This window comes from Hydra vulgaris, chromosome 03 (genome assembly GCF_038396675.1).
Source record: "Hydra vulgaris chromosome 03, alternate assembly HydraT2T_AEP".
Taxonomy (NCBI): domain Eukaryota; kingdom Metazoa; phylum Cnidaria; class Hydrozoa; order Anthoathecata; family Hydridae; genus Hydra; species Hydra vulgaris.
The window spans coordinates 43,539,822-43,563,735 of record NC_088922.1 but is presented as its reverse complement, the minus strand read 5'-3'; the positions used below and the strand labels follow the sequence as shown (position 1 = coordinate 43,563,735).

General features: G+C 28.3%; 1 protein-coding gene and 1 long non-coding RNA gene across 2 annotated transcripts; one reads left to right on the top strand and one right to left on the bottom strand.

Annotated features, from left to right (window-relative positions):
• The first annotated feature begins 3,169 nt into the window (after window positions 1–3,169).
• On the top strand, window positions 3,170–3,703 carry LOC136077740 (uncharacterized). Its single transcript, XR_010637240.1, has 2 exons — window positions 3,170–3,337; window positions 3,443–3,703. It is a non-coding gene; the product is annotated as an uncharacterized LOC136077740 (long non-coding RNA).
• Window positions 3,704–10,941: 7,238 nt separating this feature from the next.
• On the bottom strand, window positions 10,942–16,767 carry LOC124809175 (putative uncharacterized protein DDB_G0282133). Its single transcript, XM_065793323.1, has 3 exons — window positions 16,375–16,767; window positions 16,231–16,286; window positions 10,942–12,895 (listed from the first exon to the last, which is right to left on the bottom strand). The coding sequence occupies exons 2-3, from the start codon at window positions 16,283–16,285 to the stop codon at window positions 11,343–11,345; spliced, it is 1,608 nt and encodes a 535-aa protein (XP_065649395.1). The 5' UTR covers window position 16,286; window positions 16,375–16,767; the 3' UTR covers window positions 10,942–11,342.
• Between the last annotated feature and the right edge of the window lie 7,147 nt (window positions 16,768–23,914).

The following is a 23,914-nucleotide window of genomic DNA, read 5'->3' as shown; positions in this document are numbered from 1 at the left end:
TACTGAAAGTGAAAAATGTGGGTGGAATGGCTAGTCATCTTTTTTAGTTAGCAGAAAGGTGCTCTAAATAAGTATCTCCTGCGATAGTAATAATATCGGACAAAAAAAAATCCAAGTGGATTTTTATATCGTGTAAACAGCGAATCTGTTAATCATCCTTTAAAGAATGAGCATAACATATCCTCAGGTATTATATTTTTCAGGTATATTCATACACAGGTTATTACATTGAAGAAAATTCATTTACGGTAAGCACTGTTACTGATGTTGAACAAAAACATACAGATAAAAAACTGTTGTCTGAAAGTGATATTAAAACGTATAACTTTTTTAACTTTTAATACTTTAACTCTCAATAATCAAGAACAAATTGTTCAACAACCATCAGGTAATGACTCTGAACTGTGGTGTAAATGCCATAGAGATTGTTGACTTTACTCAAAAAAAAATCTTGGGCGCATAAAAGATTTTTTGTTTCCTCGAGTTCAATGATTTTTATTGAACTAAAAGTTTTCCTAATGGTGAAAAAGTGGATTAACGTTGGTTAGTTTATTTAGAATCTTAAAATGCTGTGTTTTGTTGCAAGTTGTTTTAAACATCTAAATACCAGCTTTCAGATGCTGCTGGTGGTGTGTCTCGTTTGCGTAAACTGTTAGAAGGGAAAAACGAAAACAAAATATTTTATATAGAGTTTATGCAGAAATAGGTCACTAGAAAAAGTGCAATTAAAAAAAAAGATTGATTTAGAGCATGAAAAAATTATAGATCAGGAAGATAAACGATGGGCAGCTGTGCTCAGTGACGGGTCCAGAATTCTTGGTGGGGGAAGGGGAGGGGAATATTGAAATATTTTTTGTATTTTGCATCATATTTGTGTCTTCTAGAAAGAAAAATAAAAAGGTCCTCCATTTCTAAGATATTTTAAGACTTTCAGATTCTGGTAGTGGGGGATGCATACCTCCTATCCCTCCAGCACTGGCTGTGCTAGAAAAACTTAATTAATACTAGTTTTCTAGAGAACATAAGGCGAATCAAATCAGAAAAGTATTTCTTTAGTTACTTTGTTATAAACATACAAAATGGAACAATTAATGTTCTAGCTGAATAAGGTAAGAAACTACTTTGTAAAACTTACTAGTTCAAGAAGGCAAAAAAAAATTTTGTTATTCTAAACTGCACACCAGAGCTATGTAACACTAAGTTTCTCGCACTAATGCTGTTGACTATTTCTTTTGTTCAGATGGAACCATAAAAGAACATTTTATCTTTTTTTACCTGTTGATTGTCAAACTAGAGCTTGCTTGAGAGATGTTTTCGTAAAAGAATTTAAAACAAATTAGGATTATACGGAGGAAAAGGCATGCAAAACTGTCATGGTCCAAGATTAGATAACGGAGCAAGCAAGGAAGGTTGTCATTCAGGTATTCAACTAGAAAATACTAGTCTCAACCCTTTGGCATTTTTTTTTTTCTCATTCCTGCCATTTTATGAATTCAGTTTGTATAATGCTGCAAAATCTTTAGTGTCTTTTTTCAATTTTTTCAAATTTTATTTTAATTTTTAATTTTTTTTTTTTTTGATTTTATTCAAAAAAATAAAAAAAGTTTAACTCTTAATTCACTCTCAGACATTTGGTGCGAACAAACAGTGTTACCAGCTAGGAGAAATATGTGACACATAAAACAACAAAAAGTTTATATTTAAAAATCGAAGCTGAATTAACAAAGAGGAAACTAATGTTATTTACAAATTTTTGTGATTATGGCTTTTACAGCTTTATAACAGGCGCTAAGAAGCTTTCTAGTGAATCAGACATTAAATCAGAGTCACCAATTCCTTAAGACCAAGTAAAAAAAAAAGATTATTTCATTACAAAAGTAAAGATGATCGCATCCAAGATTTTAAAAAACGTTATCAAATTGAACTCTTTAATGTCTTTATAGATTGTATAATTACGTCATTGCAAGAAAAATTTAATCAATTATATACTTATATATCAGTATTTGGTTTTTATATTATATTTTTTGCAAATGGTCAGTTTTTATGAGCTCAAATGAATTGGCTTGATTTATAAAATGAACTGACTTTTAAAGGATATTCTGACATTCATAGATATTATTGTCTGAACTAAAAATGGTTTCAACTGTACTTTCATCAAGTTTGTCACTATGGATATACTCAAAAACTAACTGGCTGTCGGATGTATTTCCAAGTTTTTTTGCGGCTCTGTGAGTTGCAGAAGTTGTACCAATAGCAATTGCTTCAGGGAGAGCAAAGTTTTTCTATGCTTAAGCTGATTAAAACCTATTAAAAACCAGAATGAATCAAGATCTGAGCTGACTGCATTTTTGATTATGAATTTTTAAAACATATTTAGCTGCTGAGGCGGCTGCAGATTGTCTCCATAAAAATGGCTGCTCGGTAAGCCAAGAACCTGGTGAAAACCGTCGAACCATAATGATAGACATTACTTTTGTAGGATGTACATTTCAAACTGTAAAATTCAAAGAACAGATTAATTACGTTCCATCCCATCTTTATAGTTTTCAGTTTTAAACAATAACAACATTCCCGTTGATAATCTACCTTAATCAACAAACACGTGCATGGTATTTTGATACCTAATTTGTGCAATGAGCTTCGTATTAACGGATCTGTTTATTTGAGGAACAAAATACATTACCTGATCAGATGCAGAGCTTTCAACATTACGTCTTAAGTACCAAAAAGACATTAATGTTAAGCACCTTTTTATTTAGTTTCTGGCGCACTTTGTTGTTTCAATAATATAAATTTTTAAAGTCTTTGGTATTGCGACCACCATAAAGAGTAGTGTTTATTTTTAATTAGCAACTCTAACAGTTTTACATTATAACAGAAACTCTTTTCTATCCCTTCCATTAGGTCAACGAAGACTTCAAGAATGTTACTTTACTTACTACTTTAAATATGAGACGTTTTTGGTAAGTTTACAATTTTTTCTGGATTTGCATTATAGTTTTATAAAATAATCAAAATTTATTTCTTTATTGGACAGTAGAGCTGCTGAACAATACTTCATCAGAAAAAAATGGATGATTAACCATAGTTTAAAGCTCTTAATAAAAATCTTCTTTAATATAATTAATTAATCTCAGATACCTATTAAGACGTTTTTTAATGTAATCACTTTAACAATTCGTAAAGACATTAATTTGATCCACAAGGTAAAGAATTCAAACATATTTAGATGTTCTTAAAACTAAATATTGCTAAAAAGTCAGGCGACGTTTTTTTCGACCACAAATTAAAGTTATATTTCCATGTGAGAAGTTGTAATGGAAAATGTCTAATGTTGGTAAGCAATCATGAATATTCATAAAAATTGTTTCGATTTTTTAGAGATGATATGGGTAATATTGGAAAAAAAAAATTGTATGCACTTTCATCAAGGTATTTTTAGAATGAAGAAAAATATGGATTGCAACACTTACATATGATTACGTCCGGTGTTTGGTACATAATGGTATCATTTACAAGAGAAAATTTCTTTAGGTGTTTGAAGTGTTTAAGTTTTGAACGTTTAAGTTTTTAATTTTTGACTAGCGTTTTATAATTTTTTTAGTGTATATTTGTAACATAATTTTTGATATCATATTTTAATCATTTTAATAACTTTTTTTTTCTTAAAATTACTGTGTGTAATAAAAACTTTAAAAACTTATTTATAAAATTTGTTGTTTTTTTTATCAAAAAGCACGTTTTTCGATGCTGAACAAAACAAATAAGAATTGTTTAGAAGTAGTTTATCAAAAACAAAGCTGATTGTAAAACAATTATAGAAAATTATAGACACAAATTAAGAAAGCTTTATTATGCTTAAAATATAAGGTATAGGGTGGAGACAAACTGATCAAGTGTAATATAATTTACAAAATTAGTATCAATATAATTAAAATTTATATTGACGCTGCTTTTTAAAATAAATCAAATAGTATTGACGCTGCTTTTCAAAATCAATCAGATGGTATTGAGATTATTTTATTAGCCAGGATTATTTAGATTATTTTAAATAATATTGCAGATTATAATTATTTTAAACATTCTTTTGGTTGCTAATTTATTTTACAAAATGTATTTAAACAAATAAATTTTAAAAATTAATATATTATAATAGTTACTGCGTATATGAAAGTTAATTAACTAACTATTATATTATATAATGCCAATATAATTAGAAGATTTTTATTTAAAAAAAATACTTTTAAATTAAAATTATTGTTTGCAAAATGCAAAACACTTTTGAATTATTTTTATGTCTCTTAAGCTTCTGTGGCACGCATCTGTTCATTACTTGGTAAAAGCAAACGTTGAACTTTTGCCAATTTCCAAACCTTTATTTCCTTGGTTTAAAAGCCAATAACTTAGAAAATACCCATTTCATAGGAAATACCGTTGAATGAGTTAGTCTGTCGCCTTCGACGCAAATAATGTTGCGTGCTTGAAGTTTGAACTCAAGTTTCTTAGATGGCGATTTTGACGCTCTACGACTTTTCCACAGCCGGCTAAATAATAAATAAATAATAAAAAATAATAAAATGTGATCAAATAAAATAGTTAAGAGTTTTATATAAATTTCATTTTTAAAGAAAAAAAAAGGATTTAAATTTTTTTTCAATGTAGAAATTATTTTGTCGTTTTAATTAATTTAAAAATAATTTATGGTGCAAGACAATTCGCGACGTTAGAATTATCTTGTTCTATCTCCACTTTTTGAAAATTCGAGTTTTCATAGTTTTGCACTATGTTTTTTTATTTTATTTATATTGAAAACATATAAAACTTTTAATACGGTGTTGCATGCCATATTGCATTGTTCTATCTCCTAAATAAGCAAATTTGAAAATGTTATCTTATTTTAACTCCGATCAACCAATCATATATTTACAATTACATATTTGTAAGAATAATTTTGTTGTTATTGTAATTTTCAAAATGGCAACTAAAAATATTGACCAAAAAATGGAACATGCTCTAAATCAAAACGAAGGTATTTTTTCACTTAATTAGCGTTATAATTTTGCCAATTTTTTATTTTGATTATCCAGAATGCATAAAAAACAAAATAATTTATTATTTATGCATCCTAGATAATCAAGTAAAAAAGGTAATGGAGTTTTTTAATCTTTAGAGTCGCTTGGTATTACACCTTCTCGTAGGTCACCCCATCGTGGAATATCTAGAAAACGTAAAGCTGATACGAGTAATTGGAAACAAAATATAAGAAAAATGCAACGTCAGTCGGGTAAAGCTTGTAAAAATTCAAAAGGTAAACAAGTGCCTGAAAGATCTATCGCAACGCTAAAAAGTTGCAGAAATTGTAAGTTCAAATGCTCTACTAATATAACTGAGATCGAGCGTCAAGTTATATTTGATAACTTTTGGACCTTAGATGATGACGGTAAAAAACATTTTTATTCAAAAGCTACCGAAAAACTAGAGAAAAAACGCTGTCGGACAGCTGCTGGTGAAAATTCGAGAAGAAATGTCTTATTATTAAATTCGAGAAGAAATGTCTTATTATTATAGCTTCTTTGTTTCTAATGCACAATATAGAGTTTGTAAATCCTACTATCTTTCAACATTGAATATTAGTAGTCAAAGAATATCTTACTTTCACAAATTTAATAAATGCTTAACTACTGGAACGCCGATGCAATCAAAATTTGGAAGACATGTAAAAAAAAGCTTACCGGAAGATTATAAAAAAGTTGTACGAGACCATATAAATCTTTTCCCAAGAATTGAGGCCCATTATTGCAGGAAAAAGACATTTAAAGAGTATATGGAAGGATCACTCAATATAGGTAAACTGTATGATCTTTTTAAAATATATTATGATGAAAATGACTATATACCAGTAAAAGAACATATGTATCGTTATATCTTCAATCACGAGTTCAACATAGAATTTCAAAAACCAAAGAAAGATTTATGTGACGCATGCTATGAATATTGCAACATTGTTAATGCAAGCAATGAGCAGACAGATAGTTATAATAAGCACATAACATCAAGGAATGATACCAAAACTGACTGTGAAAAAGATCGTCAAAATGCTTATCCTAAAACTGCAGTTGTTTGTATTGATCTTGAAAATGTTTTAAGTTTGCCTCGGGCTAATGTTTGAAACTTTTATTACAAACGGAAACTTTCAAATTATAACTTAACTGGTCATTGTTCGCTTAACAAGAAAGGTTATTGCGTCCTTTGGCATGAAGCTATGGCTGGTCGTGGAGGAAATGATCTTGCCAGTGCTGTAACATGTCTGCTTCTGAAAATCATGGATGACCTTGACATAAATAAGTTCATACTTTGGTTCGATTCATGTGTACCACAAAACCGCAATAGTTTCATGTCAGCAGCTTTATGTGAATTTATTATACGATACCCACAAATTAAAGTCATTGAGCAAAAGTTCTGCGAGCCAGGTCACTCCAGCATTCAAGAATGTGATAACATTCATAGTCAAATTGAAAAATCTCTCTCTGTTGCAGAAATATTTAGTCCTCTTGGTCTAGAAAGAGCTATTAAAAATGTAAACCGTAAAAAACCATTCTCTGTTTACCAAATGCAATTAAAAGATGTGAAGAATTTTTCAGTTGTTGCTGGTTTTTCAAGTTATAAGTTAGTGCTTTATACAAGAGTTAAAAATCTTGTTTATCGAAACGGACTGCCATACCATGTTTTTTTTAAAACCTCATTTTCAGACAATTATTCACAAGCTCGTATTAATAAGTTTGTCAAGAGAGCAGCATCAAGCATTATTACCAAACCATTAAAGACAAATATACCAATGGCAGCTTGCTTACGTGCTCCTTATCAGTCTTTATCTGCTGAAAAAGCCAATGATATCATTTCCATGTATTCATACATGCCTGCTGTTGATATTGCATTTTACAAAGCATTAATAAAGTGATTTTATATATGACTTTCTCTGTTATTTATTTAGTATTGATATATAAAACATATAATTATTATTATTATTATTATTTAGAAATCTTGATAAAATTCCTTATTTAGCTTATTATTCATAATAGTTTTTAACAAATACTTAAACTCTTGTAATAGAATCACAGGTATACGAAAAATAAAATCAAGTTCATCTTGCATGTTGTTTGTAATTAGATTAGTTTAATTGTTGTGTTAATATCTGTAAGACTTAAATAATTGATAGAAAATTTTAAAAAAGCTATTTCTTTGATAAATATTTTTCATCCCTTTCCTATACGCTATATATTACCCTTTTTTTATTATGTAGCGAAGTGTTCTGTTTTAAATTAGATGTCTTAGTCTTGTTCAGAGCCGGCGCGAACAGGTGTCAAACAAACTTGTAAGAACAGTGTAATAGCTAGTAGGTCGGAACCCTCTCCCAAAATAAATTTAAAAAAATTCCATTTTTAGGTATTACAAAAAAAAAAACTCCTTTTACTTTAAAAAGAGTTCCCATAGATTCGCGGTGTCCCAACCAACCCTAATTTAGGGGCGTGGGGGTGCAACAGCACTGCGTAAGAAGAATGACTACCTAGAACAAAATTTCACCGATTTTCAACACGTCTTTGTTAAAAAATGTAGTTAATATATTTAATAAATAAGATGTAACAAAATAACATTCTTGTATTTTACAAAATACCAAAGTTATTTTGTTCTATCTCCAAAAATGGGTGGGAAAATATGGGCGTTAGCGAAATTTTTATAAGTTTTTTTTATTTAAAAATAAACAACGGAACAATCATAAATCTAAAGAAAATCTTTAATTCCCAAATAATTTTTTCAACTTAGCAGCAAACAAACTCAAACTTTGACATCGATTTTCTCAGTTTGCAAAAACATGAACTTAGAACAAGATAATTCTAACGTCGCGAATTACCAGCAACTTTGATGCCATTTCTAACTGTGTTACAGATTTTTTATTGTCGTTAGCCAGTCTCAATGGCTGTTTAACATCATGCGTGCAAACTAAGTGTTGTTTGCCTTGATCAATAGAGAAGCTATTTTTGCCAAAATTCCATAAATGACATGAAGCATTTTTGTTAATACCTGCTTTAAATTCTTTTGCAGTGTGTTGAAAAAAATTATTGCTACTATTTCTTGCGTACAAGAAACTACTCTAATTGATGAAAAATTGCCAACGGCTCTATGCCCGTAGCGCGGGGGAGGGATGTGTGAAAGGGTTGCCGGGTGCAATCGACCCCTCTATTTTAATAAATTCTTTAATTGAGCAAAAATTTTACTGGCTATTTTGTTCTGTCTTTTATTCTGGTCTGTCTTTTTTTTTTCAAAAAAAACCTCCTTTAAGTTTTTACGATACGGACCTTGACTCTGATGCTCCAATTATAACTTCACATGTTGACAAAAAACTTGTTACCTCTCGTTAATGCGCCGTTGGAAAACAGTTCAGATAAATAAATGATGACGTCATTGTGAGTTCTACTTAAAAATAATGACGTCATTGGAAAATTTATCCAAATCATTAATCTTTGGTGGAACTTGAATTTTGGTAGAGCTTTTGATGTCATTATATAATGACATCAAAATTGTGTTTGAACTTCTGCCATTTGCTTCACCTATGCCGTGGATACATCTATTACTGGTATGCTGAATATAATTTCCTTTATTTTACTGAAAGCTATTAGAATTTACAAAAAAAATATGAAAATAATTAAATTTCTCCATTAATAAACATTGCAAGAGGTATAAATAATTTCGATAAAGATTTATTTTTAAAATAAGAAGTAGATGTTTTATTATATCAATAGTTTTTATTTAATACTTGCAGTATGATTTGAATAAAAGAAAGCAGGGCATTATTTAGAAAGGAAAAGAATACGAGTTAAGTAGAGCTGAAAAAAATTGGAGTTGTCCACAGCCATAAGAGCTCTCAAAGTACATGTCTCAAAGTGGTGAAGTAGCAGTCTTTAAAGGAAAAAAAAATTATTCCATAATATAACCATCGAAAAAGCTCTGAATACAAAATTTTTAGGGGTTCTAATCGATGAACACATCTCCTGAAAAACACCACATAAACTACATAAACACAAAAATATTAAAGAACAAAGGTTTACTCTACAAGACATGACCATTTTTATCACAAAAAAGTATAAAACTTGTTTACTTTTCAATCATACGCAACTATCTTAAGTATGCCAATATAGCATGGGGCAGTACCCACAAATCTAAATTAGAACCACTTTATTTACGTCAAAAGCACACTTCAAGACCAGTGTACAACAAAAACAAATTTACTCATTCTTAACCCTTACTGGAACAAATGAACACACTCAATATATTTCAAATAAATATTTATCAAAATATACTTTTTATATTTATGTATAAATTAAGTCTGGTTCCAGAACATTCAACTGCTACTTTTTTAAAAACAATATAAATAAATACAATACAAGAGCAAAAGGCAACTTTATGATACCGTTTGAAACAACAAGACTCTCTAAATTCTCAACTACAAACAAGAAACTCTTTTTATCAATTTTATGCAAGTTTCGTTTTAATTATATTCATACATAAACATTATTTTGAAATGTGGTAAATAAAAATATAGTAAAACATCTTACCACATATCTAAAAATTAGCAAACTCATTTTTATTATTATTTTAATTGGAAGAAAATTTATTTCTTGGATTATTTTTTACATTCACATTATTATATTGGTGTATTTGCAACTATATTTTTATTTACGTATATTTTGGACTTTATGTTTATGATATTTATATTTGTATATCGTTACCGCCAATCTGTGATTGGTTAGTTGTAAATACTTTGTAGTTGTAAAATAAACATGTAAAGACAAAAAAAGAAAAAAAAAGAAGTTGAAAGTTTATAGAGTTCTGTTAAAGAGTTAGCAACACATATTTTTCCTTTTTACGATAATACGAGAGAACTCCTGAAACTTCAAAGTCCGTGGGCAACTCAAAACTTAGACGTCGATTTCAGTAATTCAATCAAAGCTAAAGTTATTACCATTTTGTTATTATTTATTTTGGCATAAAATTGTTGCCAAAATAAATAGTAACAAAATTTCAATAAACTTTGCACTTAATAGTACATTAATAATCATTTTTATAGTTTGCGACGACTTCCCCAGGGTTAGGAGAGGAGGGGTTCCAGGTCCCACATAAGCCCCTCAAAATTTTTTTAATAATAAATGCACGTTAAAAATGTTTCCTTAATTCATAATTATTAAGACTGCGCTTTAATATTTACAAAGAAATATATTTTCAATTGAGATATTTTCAATGTTAAAACAAGAACTTGGGACCAATTTTAACAAAAGTTTAACTGACATCACTATTATATTATTTTATTGGTTTTTATATATTTTACGCTATTTAATATCCTCTTTTTTAAACAGTTTGTTTTATGTAATTGTTTAATGTTTTTTTCTTTAATGTTAAAAAAAAATAGTTTTGGGTTCTTTTTTTTTTGGTTATTAAGACCTAGTGAAAAAAAAGCTTGTCCTAGATTGGTTCTTACGTGGGTTCCGTGTGGAATTCATGGGTGCCCACATGAAATCTATGCGGGACAAGTATTTCTTTTTTACTGAGAATGCTCCACGAAGACCTTACGGTCTTACGTAATAGAATACCACGGAAAAGCATTTTATAATCCAACAATCATGTCACCTTAGCATGAAAAGCATTTTAGCGTGAAAAGCATAATCGAACACCACGGAAAAGCATTTTACTATAAATAATTAAAATAATTAAATAAAGTTTAACTTAGAAGTTTATGCTGTCATCCTTACCATTTATAATATAAAATCAGAGAAAGAATGGAGCCTTAGATCTGTGCAACAGCTTCCCATCGGTCGTTATTTATATTTTATAATTTTTGATTATGTTGATTACATTGCATAATACAGAAGCAATAATAATAAAAAAAGATTTTGCTTTGGTCTTTTTTAATTTTTAATTTTTTCAATATACAATTAATTATTTATCCATTGCATCTTTACTATAAATAATGACACCACGCATGACGTCGTACATTACATCTTTTCTACAAATAATGCGCCCACACAAATTGCATCTTTACTATAAATGATGACACCACGCGCCCACATACATTAAAAAACCCATACAGAAATACTTTGGCGTATAAATATATGTAATAAATACAACTGTATAACTATATCACGCACCAACGTAAAATATACTAAATGCAAATATTGCAATAAAATACAAGTTTTGAAAAATCTCAATGCTTTTTTGGATTGTCTAAAAAATTCTTAATGCCATTTTTGTTAGATTACAAATTTATTTCTCGATTTTTTTAAATTACAAATTTATTTCTCAATGCGATGTTTGTTGGACGAAAAAATATTTTTAAAAAGCCATCTTCGTTTAGTACCATTTTTCCCAAAATCTTCATTTAGTTCTGTACCTTTATTTAAACTCTCTCCACTAGAATATTTTTTAAACATTTTCTTCCATTTGGAGAGGGAGCTTCTTTCAAATTCAATGTCGCTATTATCGGTGTTAACCGTCGATGTAGAGCCATTATAATGCAGAATAGAACAATCTTTTCTTTCGACTACAGAAGATGAGTAAGATCTATTTAATCGAGGATTTAACATTTCTTTATTTAAAGGAGCTGCGTCCTTTTCGCATGATTCGGTCAAATCTTCGAAGCTATTAAGATTAAGCATCCGTCTTCTGGTTTGATGGTTCCACGTGCTACTTCGTCCCATCTTTTTATTCCAAGTGAAAAATCTAGATTTCGAGTCAGTAAAGTTTCTGTGAGATGGTTTTTCGAAGATTTGTTTACTTGGTGAACTATTGCTGAGATTGGAACTTAATTTTGTCTCCAAATACTTATGAAACTGTTGCAATGCATCTTCCAACTCAATATTTGTATAGTTATCAAATTTTATATGAATTTTTGCTTCATTTGAACTATAAGTCGTGTGTATGTTGCAGTTATTAGAAGGAGAGGGTGTCCTTTTATGTTTGTTTTCAAACGATTTTTCATTTCCATTATCAGAAATACTTTGATGAGAATTGTGAATATGATAATTTTCAAGTTTATGAAACGACCCAGTGCTAGGATCAACCGATATAATACTCGGATCTTTTTTTTTAGCTTGTTTTAAATAGTTTTCTAAACCTAGTTCATCAAAGTTGTTAAATAAAACGTTCGAGTTTTTCAAAATTTCATTTGTGATTTCATCGTCATCCAGCACTTCTTCAACTAACGTGAATGTTTGACTTTCGTTTTTATCATCTTCAGTTTCTTTAACTTTAGGTAACGATAAGATCTGTTGTTTATTTAAAAGGTGCTTGTTCCCTAAATCGATATTTTGATTTTTACCCGAAACTATGTTTTGAATACGACCGTGGTTATTGTCTTTAATAATTTGTTTTGTTTGTTCATCATTTTTTCTTATTGCCGCTGATTTATTTTGATTATCATTAACTTTTGTAACTGGCACATCATCGTTAGTCTTCTTCTCAGAAGCTTGATTAAAATTTTTTAAGTAGGATGGTTTTCTCGGAATTGGTGTAGGTTGAGTTATGGCTTTATTACCTTCATTTTTTGTAGTTGGCCTTTTTGCTGGTATTGGTCGTATATTGGCATTTTCAATATTAGTGTTTCTGTAAGTTGGGTTTAATTTTATCGTTTCAGTATTAGTTTCCTGGCTTGGTTCACTATCTGTTAAAGTTTTTTTTTCTGTTAATGCGGTAGATTGTGTTTGTTTTAAAAGTGAAGGGGTTTTATTTGAAAAATTGGATCCATTTTTAAAGTTTGCACTTTCCTTGAATTCATTTTTATTAAGCGTATTTGGTAACTTTATAACATTTTGTCTTGGATTTCTCGTAATTGAATTTGTTACTTGGCCTTAAATAAAAATAAAAATATACATATGTGAGTGTATGTGTTTACGTGTATATATATATATATATATATATATATATATATATATATATATTTATATATATATATATATAGTTTTTTTCAGAAATACTTTTTATAATGTTGTATTTCAAAAATATTTTTTCTTAATTTTAATAGCTATATGTTATTTTTTAAGACTTTTCAACTTATTATTACCCTATATTTACAGAATATACTTTCAACGTCTTACGGACTTCATACAGATGTTCTAGGTTATTTCAGAAGTTTGCCCAATGTCAAAAAATTATCGATAGGCTACCCACCCTGAAAAGAACGTCTCGCGGAGTTAGCTTAAGCTAACACTTAATTAAGTGTGAAGTTTAAGTGAGATCTATGTTTATGATTGAACAAGTTAAATTTTAGTGTTAAACAAGGCAAAGTTTAGACGGTTGCAGTACGATTTTTTGGCTGAATAAATTAGGGTATGGTATGAATCCAAATGATTGTTATTCAAAATATGATTTTATGATTTTATCCAAATATAGGAAATACAATATTGCAATTATAATAGGAAACCAGTTTTAACCAATATTTTTAATTATTCATTTACACCATTAACGTCATACCTGAAATTAACTATTTAAAACATAACGGTGCATAGCCAATGTTAAAGATTGTTTTGGCCTTAACTTAATTTTCCAAGTTGGTTTATTGTTACTAACTGTGTTATCTATATTTCTTCCAAAAAAATTTTTTTAACGCAATTTAAAAAGGTATGTTTATAAATAATGAATAAGTTTGACCAAAAAAAAATAGAGTGATAAAAATGATAGAGAGATAAAAATAATACAAGAAGTAAAGTAATAAATCGTTGTTTCTGCCAGAGCTATAGAAATAAAAGCCAAGCATGAACAAAAATAGTTTCAAAAATTTTGCAAACATTATAGTTTGCATGATTGTTGTTATAATAACTGCTGGTGTCTATTAAAATTATTTGTACCAATTTTTTTCTGTTTTATTTTATTCTGATTTCTGTTTTATTGCTACTACACATTATAATTAGCATATAAATAGTTTTGTAACATAATGTACTTTAAATGCCAGTATTAAGCCAATATTGCTTAGGGTAAGCTTAGGTTTTATAAACTATCCTAATGACCTACCCTAACATCCAACCGTATATAAACACACGTGCTAACATTAGAGTAAAAAAATAATAGATTGTAGACGTCATACTATACAGATTAGGCTAAAATGAGAATCCTAACCCTTCAACCCCTGTAACTCTTCAACCCCTGTAACCCTTCAAACAATGTAACACCACTTTTTATAAAGACGTCTTACGACTTTGACTGAGCTACGCTATCAGGCATGCGAAAACCATAAAACGTCTTCCTTTCTTTAGTTTATTAATAGCTGATTACATATTAAAAAAATTTGTTTTCATTGTACAAGGTAAGATCTTTCTTTTTTATGCAATGACTTACAAGTATCTATACTCAGAATCTTGGTTGTGTTGAATTGGTTGAAATCGGATGTAGCTTGTAAAAATTAAAATAATATCAATCTTAAAAAGTTTTTGAAGCATTAAATTTAAACCATTAGGTCAAGACTAAATATATTTTTATCAAAAATATCAACAGAGTTTAATTTTAATGCAGAAGGTTGTTGCTGACAAGCAAAAAAATAAACTTTTACTTTTTAATGGAAAGATTATTAGATATTTCTTAAAAAATAGCTGTGATGTAATTTTTAGTAATAAAATACCAAGCCTTAAGATTTTTAGGCTATTCGAGTAGATCTAGATTAAATCTAAAATTATTGCTCTTTAATTAAAGTTTTCTAAATATTGCAACCATAACTTTCACCAAACCTTTTTCCCTCACTTAACTTCTTAGCTAATTTTCTATTGTTTTTTAATCTCTTTAATGATGGTTTAAAATATTGAAGTACTTCGACTTTGGTAACTTTGTTTTGAAAAATAAATGTTAGTAACGGGTATTTACAATTTATTTAAACAAATTGTGAATATAATATATAATTTTCTCAGTGGAATTTGAGTTTTGTCTAAAGGGTTGTTGTGTTCAAAGTTGTATTTGAAATATATTCAAGATTTTAAAAATATTTTTACAATAACTTAGCAAACGTTTGATTTATTTTATTTTTATCTTTCATAAACTTAAAAAATGATATTAGGAAGCAGTTATTGTTGACTTGCTACTAAGTCAAAATAAGATTGTATGTTTATCTTTTATATTGTGCAATTTTATAATCTGACAACAATGTGAATGTTTATTGTGCCTGTTAATTTTAATAAATATATTTTTTATTGTTGTTTTTTGATACTTTTTAAATAGATAACAGTATTGACATAAACGATTTAAAAATAAATCTACTTAAAAAAGCGTGTGACGTGCTGTGCGACGACAATGAGAGTGTTTCTTTTGTATATACACTCAATCTTTAAAAACAAAAACAGGGTTTTTACAAATTTAAAACATCTATAAATGTTAATCACATAGCAACGAAACTTAAATAAAAATGCAGCTTTACTCTTTGATCCCTTTTGCTAATTTTAGTTGATTAAATATTCACGTAGCACAAATCTGTATATTGTACAACCCAAAAGAACACCACTGACACTGACAGACTGTTTTAAAAAAAAACTGACTCAAAAGAATACCCGCTGACACAAAATGTTTTTTAAAAAAACTATTAATAACAACGTTTAATAGATAATAAAATGCAAAAAATAAAAACCAAGAAACACATTGTATGTATTAACTTTGTTACCAAGCCTTTTTATAAACTACTAGTTAACAAACAATGTGTGTTTATATCCTAACAAAGTTTTTAAATAATGTAACAGGTAACACATCTAGTCTGTTTATTTATTTTTTTTTTTAAACTATAATTTAATATGAGATAGTTGTGCGTACTAATCTCATAAGACTTTAAACTCACAAATTAAACCCATTAAGGTTTTAGTTAAAACTTCAAAATTTTCGACAAAATTAGCCAAAAGAATTGAAGATTAATTTCTGTGATCGGTAACACCAACAAATTTGTTTAGTTTTAGACTTAACAATACACAGATATTATTAAAAGAGTTTGAAACTAGTAATGAGAGAAAATAGCACCGGTAACGAAATTACACATATAACTTGGCTAATTGCATAGTTTTTTTTTAATAATAGAAGTTAACTTAATATCTACTGCATGATATAAGTAAACATCTATTATAGTGATATAAGTAATTATATATTGCTGTATTGTTAAAAGTACAGTAATAGTATGAGCTTTGCAAACAGAATTTCACATCTAAATAATTAAAGTACCTGATTCGAATTTCTTTACTAGGTCGACTGTCTTTCCTTTATTTTTGGCTTGCATTCTGACAGACAGAATATAAAAATAACAAAATTCATTAATGACAGTTCTAGTTTTTCCGTATAGTTTGACTAGACATAACAATAGAGTACCTGGTTCGATTAAATAATCCAATACATTAATTGTTCTGCTAAGTCTGATAAGGTTATCCAAAATATCTTTTCATATTAAAATCTGATTCGATGCATCGTATATAAACACGGTTGTTTACGCTTAAGTTTTATTTACAAATTACAATATTAAAACGTTTTTTAACTGTTTGTTAAGCTCTGTTTTAATATTTGTATTGATAATATTTTGGTTTTAGTGATACTGGAATGAATTATTTGTAATATTAGAGTTATTTCATCTAGTTTAAATGAATGAAACTGATACGTTGGAATCTTATTGGTAAAACTAGAATTTAGTTCTTTCTTTTTTCCTTACAAAAGCATTATTCTGTACAAATTCTATTCCTGTTAGCTAAACTTAGATTTCCCAGTTTTGAGTACTTATCTGCGTCAAAGGCTACATCAGTTCGTTTGTTTATGGCTAAAGAACTTTGTTCGTTTGTTTATAGGTCAAAGAATTTACGAGTAAAATCAAGTTGGATGTTTTAACTTAAGTTTGTTATAAGCTGATTACCATAATATTATGCGTCTAATAACATTGTACGTCTTATACCCTCTAATTTATAAAAAAAAGATGAAAGTTTTATAAAGTATTGATGATATTTGTCTTTCCAAAACAAAATTTTTACATAATATATTTGAATTTATCAGCAGAGCATTTTCTTGCAATAAATTTAGATAGTGTATGTGTTTAGACTTTTCAAAGAGATTCGATACCATTTATCATCATTATTTTGTTAGAAAAATTTTACTTTATCACAATTCAGCCACTTTTGGTGGCTGCCACTAATGGTCTACTAAGTAACCGATGAACCGCTAAAAAATGCCTATATAGGTCCACTGCAAATCCACTAAAACAATGTTTGCTGGAATATTTTCTCACGAATTGTTATAAGACGCATAATATTATGGTAATCAGCTTATAACAAACTTAAGTTAAAACATCCAACTTGATTTTACTCGTAAATGGTCCACTAATGGTTCACTAAGTAACCGATGAGCAAAACTACAGCGGTCCGCTCAAAAAACTTATATAGGTCCACTGAAATTCCACTATAGAATGTTTGCTGGGATATTATGAAAATAATTGGAAAAAACATTAATTTTTATCAGTTTTGTAAGTAATAGAAAACAGTTTATACAATACAATGACAGTTTTCAAACAAAAAAACTTACCATTTTAGGTCTGTTAATATTTTTAATATGCCCATGGTCTACGCAAAGCATAAAATACTCTATTTATTCTCCTTTTTGATAACATCATCATCACTATACTTTTACAGCTTTTATGTTTTGCCACTGGCTTTTTTTTTTTTTGCCTTATTCTATTTAAAGTACGGCAAAAACAAATTGTAGTTTGGACGATATTTATAAAACAACAAAACACAGAGGTTTCTAACACAGGACTTTTCCTAAGGAATAAGTTTTGGTTGTTCGGACTATTTTGACTATATTGAAGTAGAAAAAATTGGAATTAATTGGTTAGCTAATAATTTTAGTTTGCTTGAGAGGATCCAACGAATAATCCAATTAAGATAAATGATTTTCTGTTCAGCGTTTTGATTTTTAAACTTGAAGAAAATTACAGATAAAATAAATAAAGTAAATAAATTTTGTTCATAAAAGTTTGAACTGTGCAACATATGTTTCACAACTCAAACCATTATGAGAAAAATTTATATACTTTATTATTTATACATATGTATAAAGATTGAAGCGGGAGGCTGAATAAGAGCGAATTTCATTAGTGCGAATTGGCATAACTGCGAAGCGTTGCAAAAACAGACAAAAGTTCAAACTGGCATATGTGCGAATTGGCATAAGTGCATCAAAAGATTTTCCAAACATTGGCATAAGTGTGAATAGACAAGTGCAAACTGGCATAAGTGCGAAGCAATTACAAAAACTGGAATAAGTGTGAATTTGCATAAATGAAAACTGGCATAAGTGCGCCGAATAAAATTGCAAATATTAACGTAACTGCAAATTGGCATTTCGCACTTATGCCAATTCGTGGATAAGGTGGCACTTATGAAATTCGTCGAATAAGCGCGAATAAGCGCGAATTTCATATTTGAAGCAATGAAAATTAAAAGTTTGCATAACTTGTTTAAAAATTGAAATAAATTATAATAATTATAATAAGATATAAAAATTAAAGCTTGTAAAACTTGCCTGAAAAAGATTGATTGTCGATTAACAATTTTTTGCCAGCAAAAAATCCACCACCAGGTACAAAATGAGCTAGCAACTAGCAAGCGAATAGCTCTATTGCAATATTTCTGATTGCATTATTGTTCCCTTTATTATTTGCATTATGATTTGCAATGAACTTATAGGCATTTTTTAATAGGCATTTTTTAGCGGTATATTAAAGTTTTGCTCATCGGTTACTTAGTGGACCATTAGTGGCATCTGCCGTAAATGACAAGCTGATAATTTTCCGACATATGTTAATAGTGGTTAGCCACTGGTTAGCTACTTTTTGCGGCTGCCACTAATCGTCCACTAAGGTACTGATGAGCAAAACTACAGCGGTCCGCTCAAAATGTCTTTTACTTCAAAACTTTTACTCCAAAAGTAGCTTACCGATGACTAGCCATAAATAAAATGTTTGAATATTATTTGCTGGTCGTTTATAGCAGCTCCCTTTATTAATCCAATAAGTAGCCAATGAGTAAAACTCCAATAAACCGCTCAAAATGCTTTTACTGCTCCATTGCAATACCTCTACAAACATGTTTGATCGGCTTGCACAATAATATATATATATATATATATATATATATATATATATATATATATATATATATATATATATATATATATATATATATATATATATATATATATATATATATATATATATATATATATATATACCCAGAAAAAATTGTTTAAATATGATATATTTTAATATATATATATATATATATATATATATATATATATATATACATATATTATAATATATCATATTTATAGCGGAATTTCAGTAGACCTACATAGGCAATTTTAACATGGTAATTATTCTGGATTTAAGTAATAAAACTCATTCTGGAAATTTATCATTTAAACATAATTTAAAATGTCATACATATAAAATGTTTATATTGTGGGGGAAGGAGGGTGTGCCCGGGAATGTATCCATTGTGCCCGTTGACAGCTCTAACCCATTTCGGTAGTAATTGAGAAAAGGTTTTAGTTTTTTTTTAAGATAGAACTTTTATTTGAGAAGGTACTGCGGACGAAAAAACTTTAAAAATCTCTATCAACCAAGTTGATAAATATTATCATCATCTTATTGATTTGGATTATAATCTTTTCTTCAACGGACAATCATTTTAGCCTTCCCACAAAAAAAAGATTTAATCTAACTACATGCTCTTGAGAATCTCAAAAAAGTTTGCAATACTCACGTTCTTGATAATGAGCTTATTTTTAATTAGGAAGAAAAAAAGAGTTGTTAACAAGGCCAAGGACTAACAACTCTGGTTACAATTAGAGAGAAAAATAAATGTTAATTGTACATAGATTAATTTAGAAAAAATCAATCAATCTTTTGACAATATGAAAATTAATCGAAAAGTTTTAAATCGCAAAAAAATATAGTTCATGTTAAACATGTTTTAGAAATAGAACTACCGAATTTCCTAAGTAAATAGAGAAGTTTAATTTTTGGCTATGATGCATTTTTTTCATTTGTTAACTTAGGCGATGGAGAGGCAAAAATAGCCTATGAGGCTGAAAATGAATAGTTTACGGATTTAAATTACAATGCGTCTAATAAGATCGAAATAATTTCAGGAACCTTTAATAGTAATGAGCAAAACAAAGAAATATTTTCTTAGGTAATTATGAAAGGCTCTACTAGAGCACTAAAAGATGCAAAAGTATTGCGTTTCCATCGTGGTGAAGTTATTTATAATGTGACACGTAAAAAACCATTTTCAGTTCACGGTCAACATGGAAGCTATAACTTAAAAAGATAAAACTGGTTTTAAAAATATTTTTGATGAAATTGGAATAAAAATTCCAAACTATTTCATAAACTTAGGGATAAAAGCAACCTATGTTATCGGAATTGCTAGAAAAATAGAAAACAAAGTCGATAAATATTTTTCTAACTTTATAAAATGACACAGATTAAAAAATAATTGCATTTCTGAACTTTTTTTTTAGCCTAATTAGTTAACGCGGGGTTTTACTTTGACAATCGGGTGACATTGACATGTATTAGATTAAATGTTTTTACCAGTCACCCGTTGATTTATGTTTAAATTAATTTAACAGATGTTGCAGCCAGATATTAAATGAACAAGTTTAACTTTTTTTATCCACATAATAGTAAGTATAAATAACAACACAATACGGAGGGCATAAATTAAACAATTTCTAGTTTTTTTGTTGCTGAAAAGCTTTAGTCCAAAGAAAAGTAAAAACATACTATAATATCATTTTTACATGTGTTTTTATGATGTTGTTTCTAAATACTAAGCATTTAAAATTTTTTTGTAGCATTTTTTTTTAACGCATATTACAGTTTTGGGGTAACATTGACAGGAATGCTTAAGTCGCCTCATGGGCCAAGAATCAAGCAAAAGTTGGCGGAATGTCTTACATCTGCTTAATCTTTCCCTATTACATGAAATAGAATCAAACAAAGCAAACCCTAAATTAAAAGAGTAGTTCTTAAAAAAAATGTACTAATGCATCAAATGTCAACAGATTTAAAACTTTACCTTAGTCTATTAATATTGTCAATTAATTTGTTTTTGTCTGGGCCTAAGCACATGCGTCATGAAACACACCAACAACATTATTATCGCGTTTGTAAAAGTCTTTTTTGAAAAATGTTTTCATAATAAATTTTTTTTTTTCAGAATTATCTTCTAAATTTTCTATAAATTCGAATAAATGAGAAAATTTTATTATTAATGGTGTTTTCAATGTTTAGAGACATTTTGATTTTAGTTTATGAAATAACTTATTAAGGGAAATAAAAATTAATAATCTTTTAAAGTAGTTTTTTAAACCAAACAGTTTCGGTGAACTTAAAACTTTTGTGTATTAAGTACTATTAAGTAGAGTTTTTTATTTATTTATTATTAAGTATAATTTTTAATTATTAACTATTAAGTATAACTGTTATTCTTTTTAAATATAGAGTTCTTTTTAATTTCTTGGGAAATAGAAGTTTTAACGGAATTTTTTATTATTATAGTAGACTTTAAGAAAGTTAGAGGGGTTGCATTATACATCGTAGAGTCACGGCAATCTACAGTGATTTAGAAACTCTTAAAATTTGGCCAAAATACAGTGTTTTGAGTAGCGCAATTTAAATAATGTTATTAGCTAACTATTTCTACAGTTTCTTATGATTTTAACGGCATAAAAAAATAAGTACTGAAATAAAAGATTCAAACGTTTCAAACGTCATAATATTAATCAATTGAAAGCAGACGCGTTTAGAGCTTAGAAAATTTTTAGCTGAAACTTTTTTTTATTTTTGTTGTTATTTTTACTATTATTAAAAACTTTTTTCTTCTATTTTCTTGGTATCGTTCAAATTCTTGTTATGGATATAAATTGTATCGAAAAATTATTCTCTGAAATGCTTGAAAAGCAAAAAATCGACATCCTAAACGAAACTAGAAAATTATTAAAAGAGCACGAAAAAATATTTGCTTCCATAACAGCTGCAAACATGAAAATTATTACTGAACGACTTGATAAGAATGATAAAGATAATATTGATAACTCAAATAAAATAATCGCCATTACAAACGACCTTGAATTAACAAATAAATCCGTGACGTTGTTAGTAACTGAATTCAGTGAAATGCAGAAATTCATTCAAGCAAACGATGATATTATCTCAGGTAAATTAGAACTACTGAAGAAAAAAACAAAAGAAATTAATAACAAGATAAAAGATAATAGTGAGATCACAAAAATAAAGAGTAAACTTAGAGAAATAGAAGACCGCTCAAGAAGAAATAACTTGAGAATTGACGGATTAAAAGAAAGTGAAAACGAAAATTGGAATGAGACTGAATTAAAAGTGCAAAAATTCTTCGAAGATTTACTTGGATTGAAAAATATAAAAATTGAACGGGCACATAGGACTGGGATTAGAGACTCGAAAAAGATTAGAACAGTTGTTATTAAACTTCTAAATTATAAAGATAAAGTTGCTATTTTAAAAAACGTCCAAAAATTAAAAGGAAAAAAAATCTACGTTAATGAAGATTACTGCACAGAAACAATATTAATAAGAAAAGATCTAAAAGAGCGAATGAAAAAGGAACGAGAGCTTGGCAAGTTTGCAATAATATCTTACGATAAACTAATCGTTCGAGAGTGGATTCGAAAGGAATAGTAATTATTATTTTTTTATTTTTATTTATATTTGTTATCTTAAATTTATATTTTTAAAATGGAAACTAATCGATTATTTAGGAATAATTTTGATAATAGCGCTCTGATTAATATTGACATAAATAATCTTGAACCTTTCCTAATAAACAAATATATACCGTTAAAAAATCAATCAGATATTAAATTTTATAATGATGAGGAGGGATTATTAAATATAAGTCCTTATTACTATAGTTCAGATATCTCATGTATTACTGCTGACATAAATTCAACTGCATTATCTATCCTACACCTTAATATAAGGAGCCTCCAAAAAAATTTTGAGAAATTTAAGCAATTTTTATTCAGTGTCAAAATTAACTTTCAAATTATATGTCTAACCGAAACATGGTGCCGCGATAAGGAAATTGAAAACAATTCTAATTTTCAACTTAATAATTATAAAGTTTTGCATCAAATTAGAGACTCTGAAAAAACAGGTGGAGGATTATGCATTTTTATCCACAACTCCTTAGATTTCAAACTACGCAAAAATTATTTTGCTGTTACGCATGATTTTGAATTGTTATCAATAGAAGTTGTAAACAAAACTTGCAAGAACGCAGTTGTACACGTCATATACAGACCGCCTTCTGGTAATAAAAAAGCATTTAACAAACAAATTAAAAGCTTAATTATAAGCGAAGAATTATGTGGCAAATGCGTTTACTTCGTAGGCGATCTGAATTTAGATTTACTTGAATACAACAAAAACAAAGACGTCAGAACTTTTTTCAATATTATGTTTCAAAATGGATTTATTCCTGCTATAAATAAACCTACTCGAATTACAAAAAATACTGCTACTTCAATTGATCAAATTATAATTAATAATTTCAAAAACGTAAAAATTAAAACTGGAATATTTATTACAGACATATCTGATCATTTTCCGGTTTTTATAACAGCACAAAAATCGTTAAATCAACCTTCTAAAAAAGTAAAAACTAAAAAACGAGTAATTAAGGACGCTTCTCTTGTGACATTTATTAGCCTTTTATCGACAACAAACTGGGAACCCGTTTTGAAAACAAAAAATGTTAATGAAGCTTATGATAAATTTTATCATATATTTGAATGTCACTACAATAAAGCATTCCCA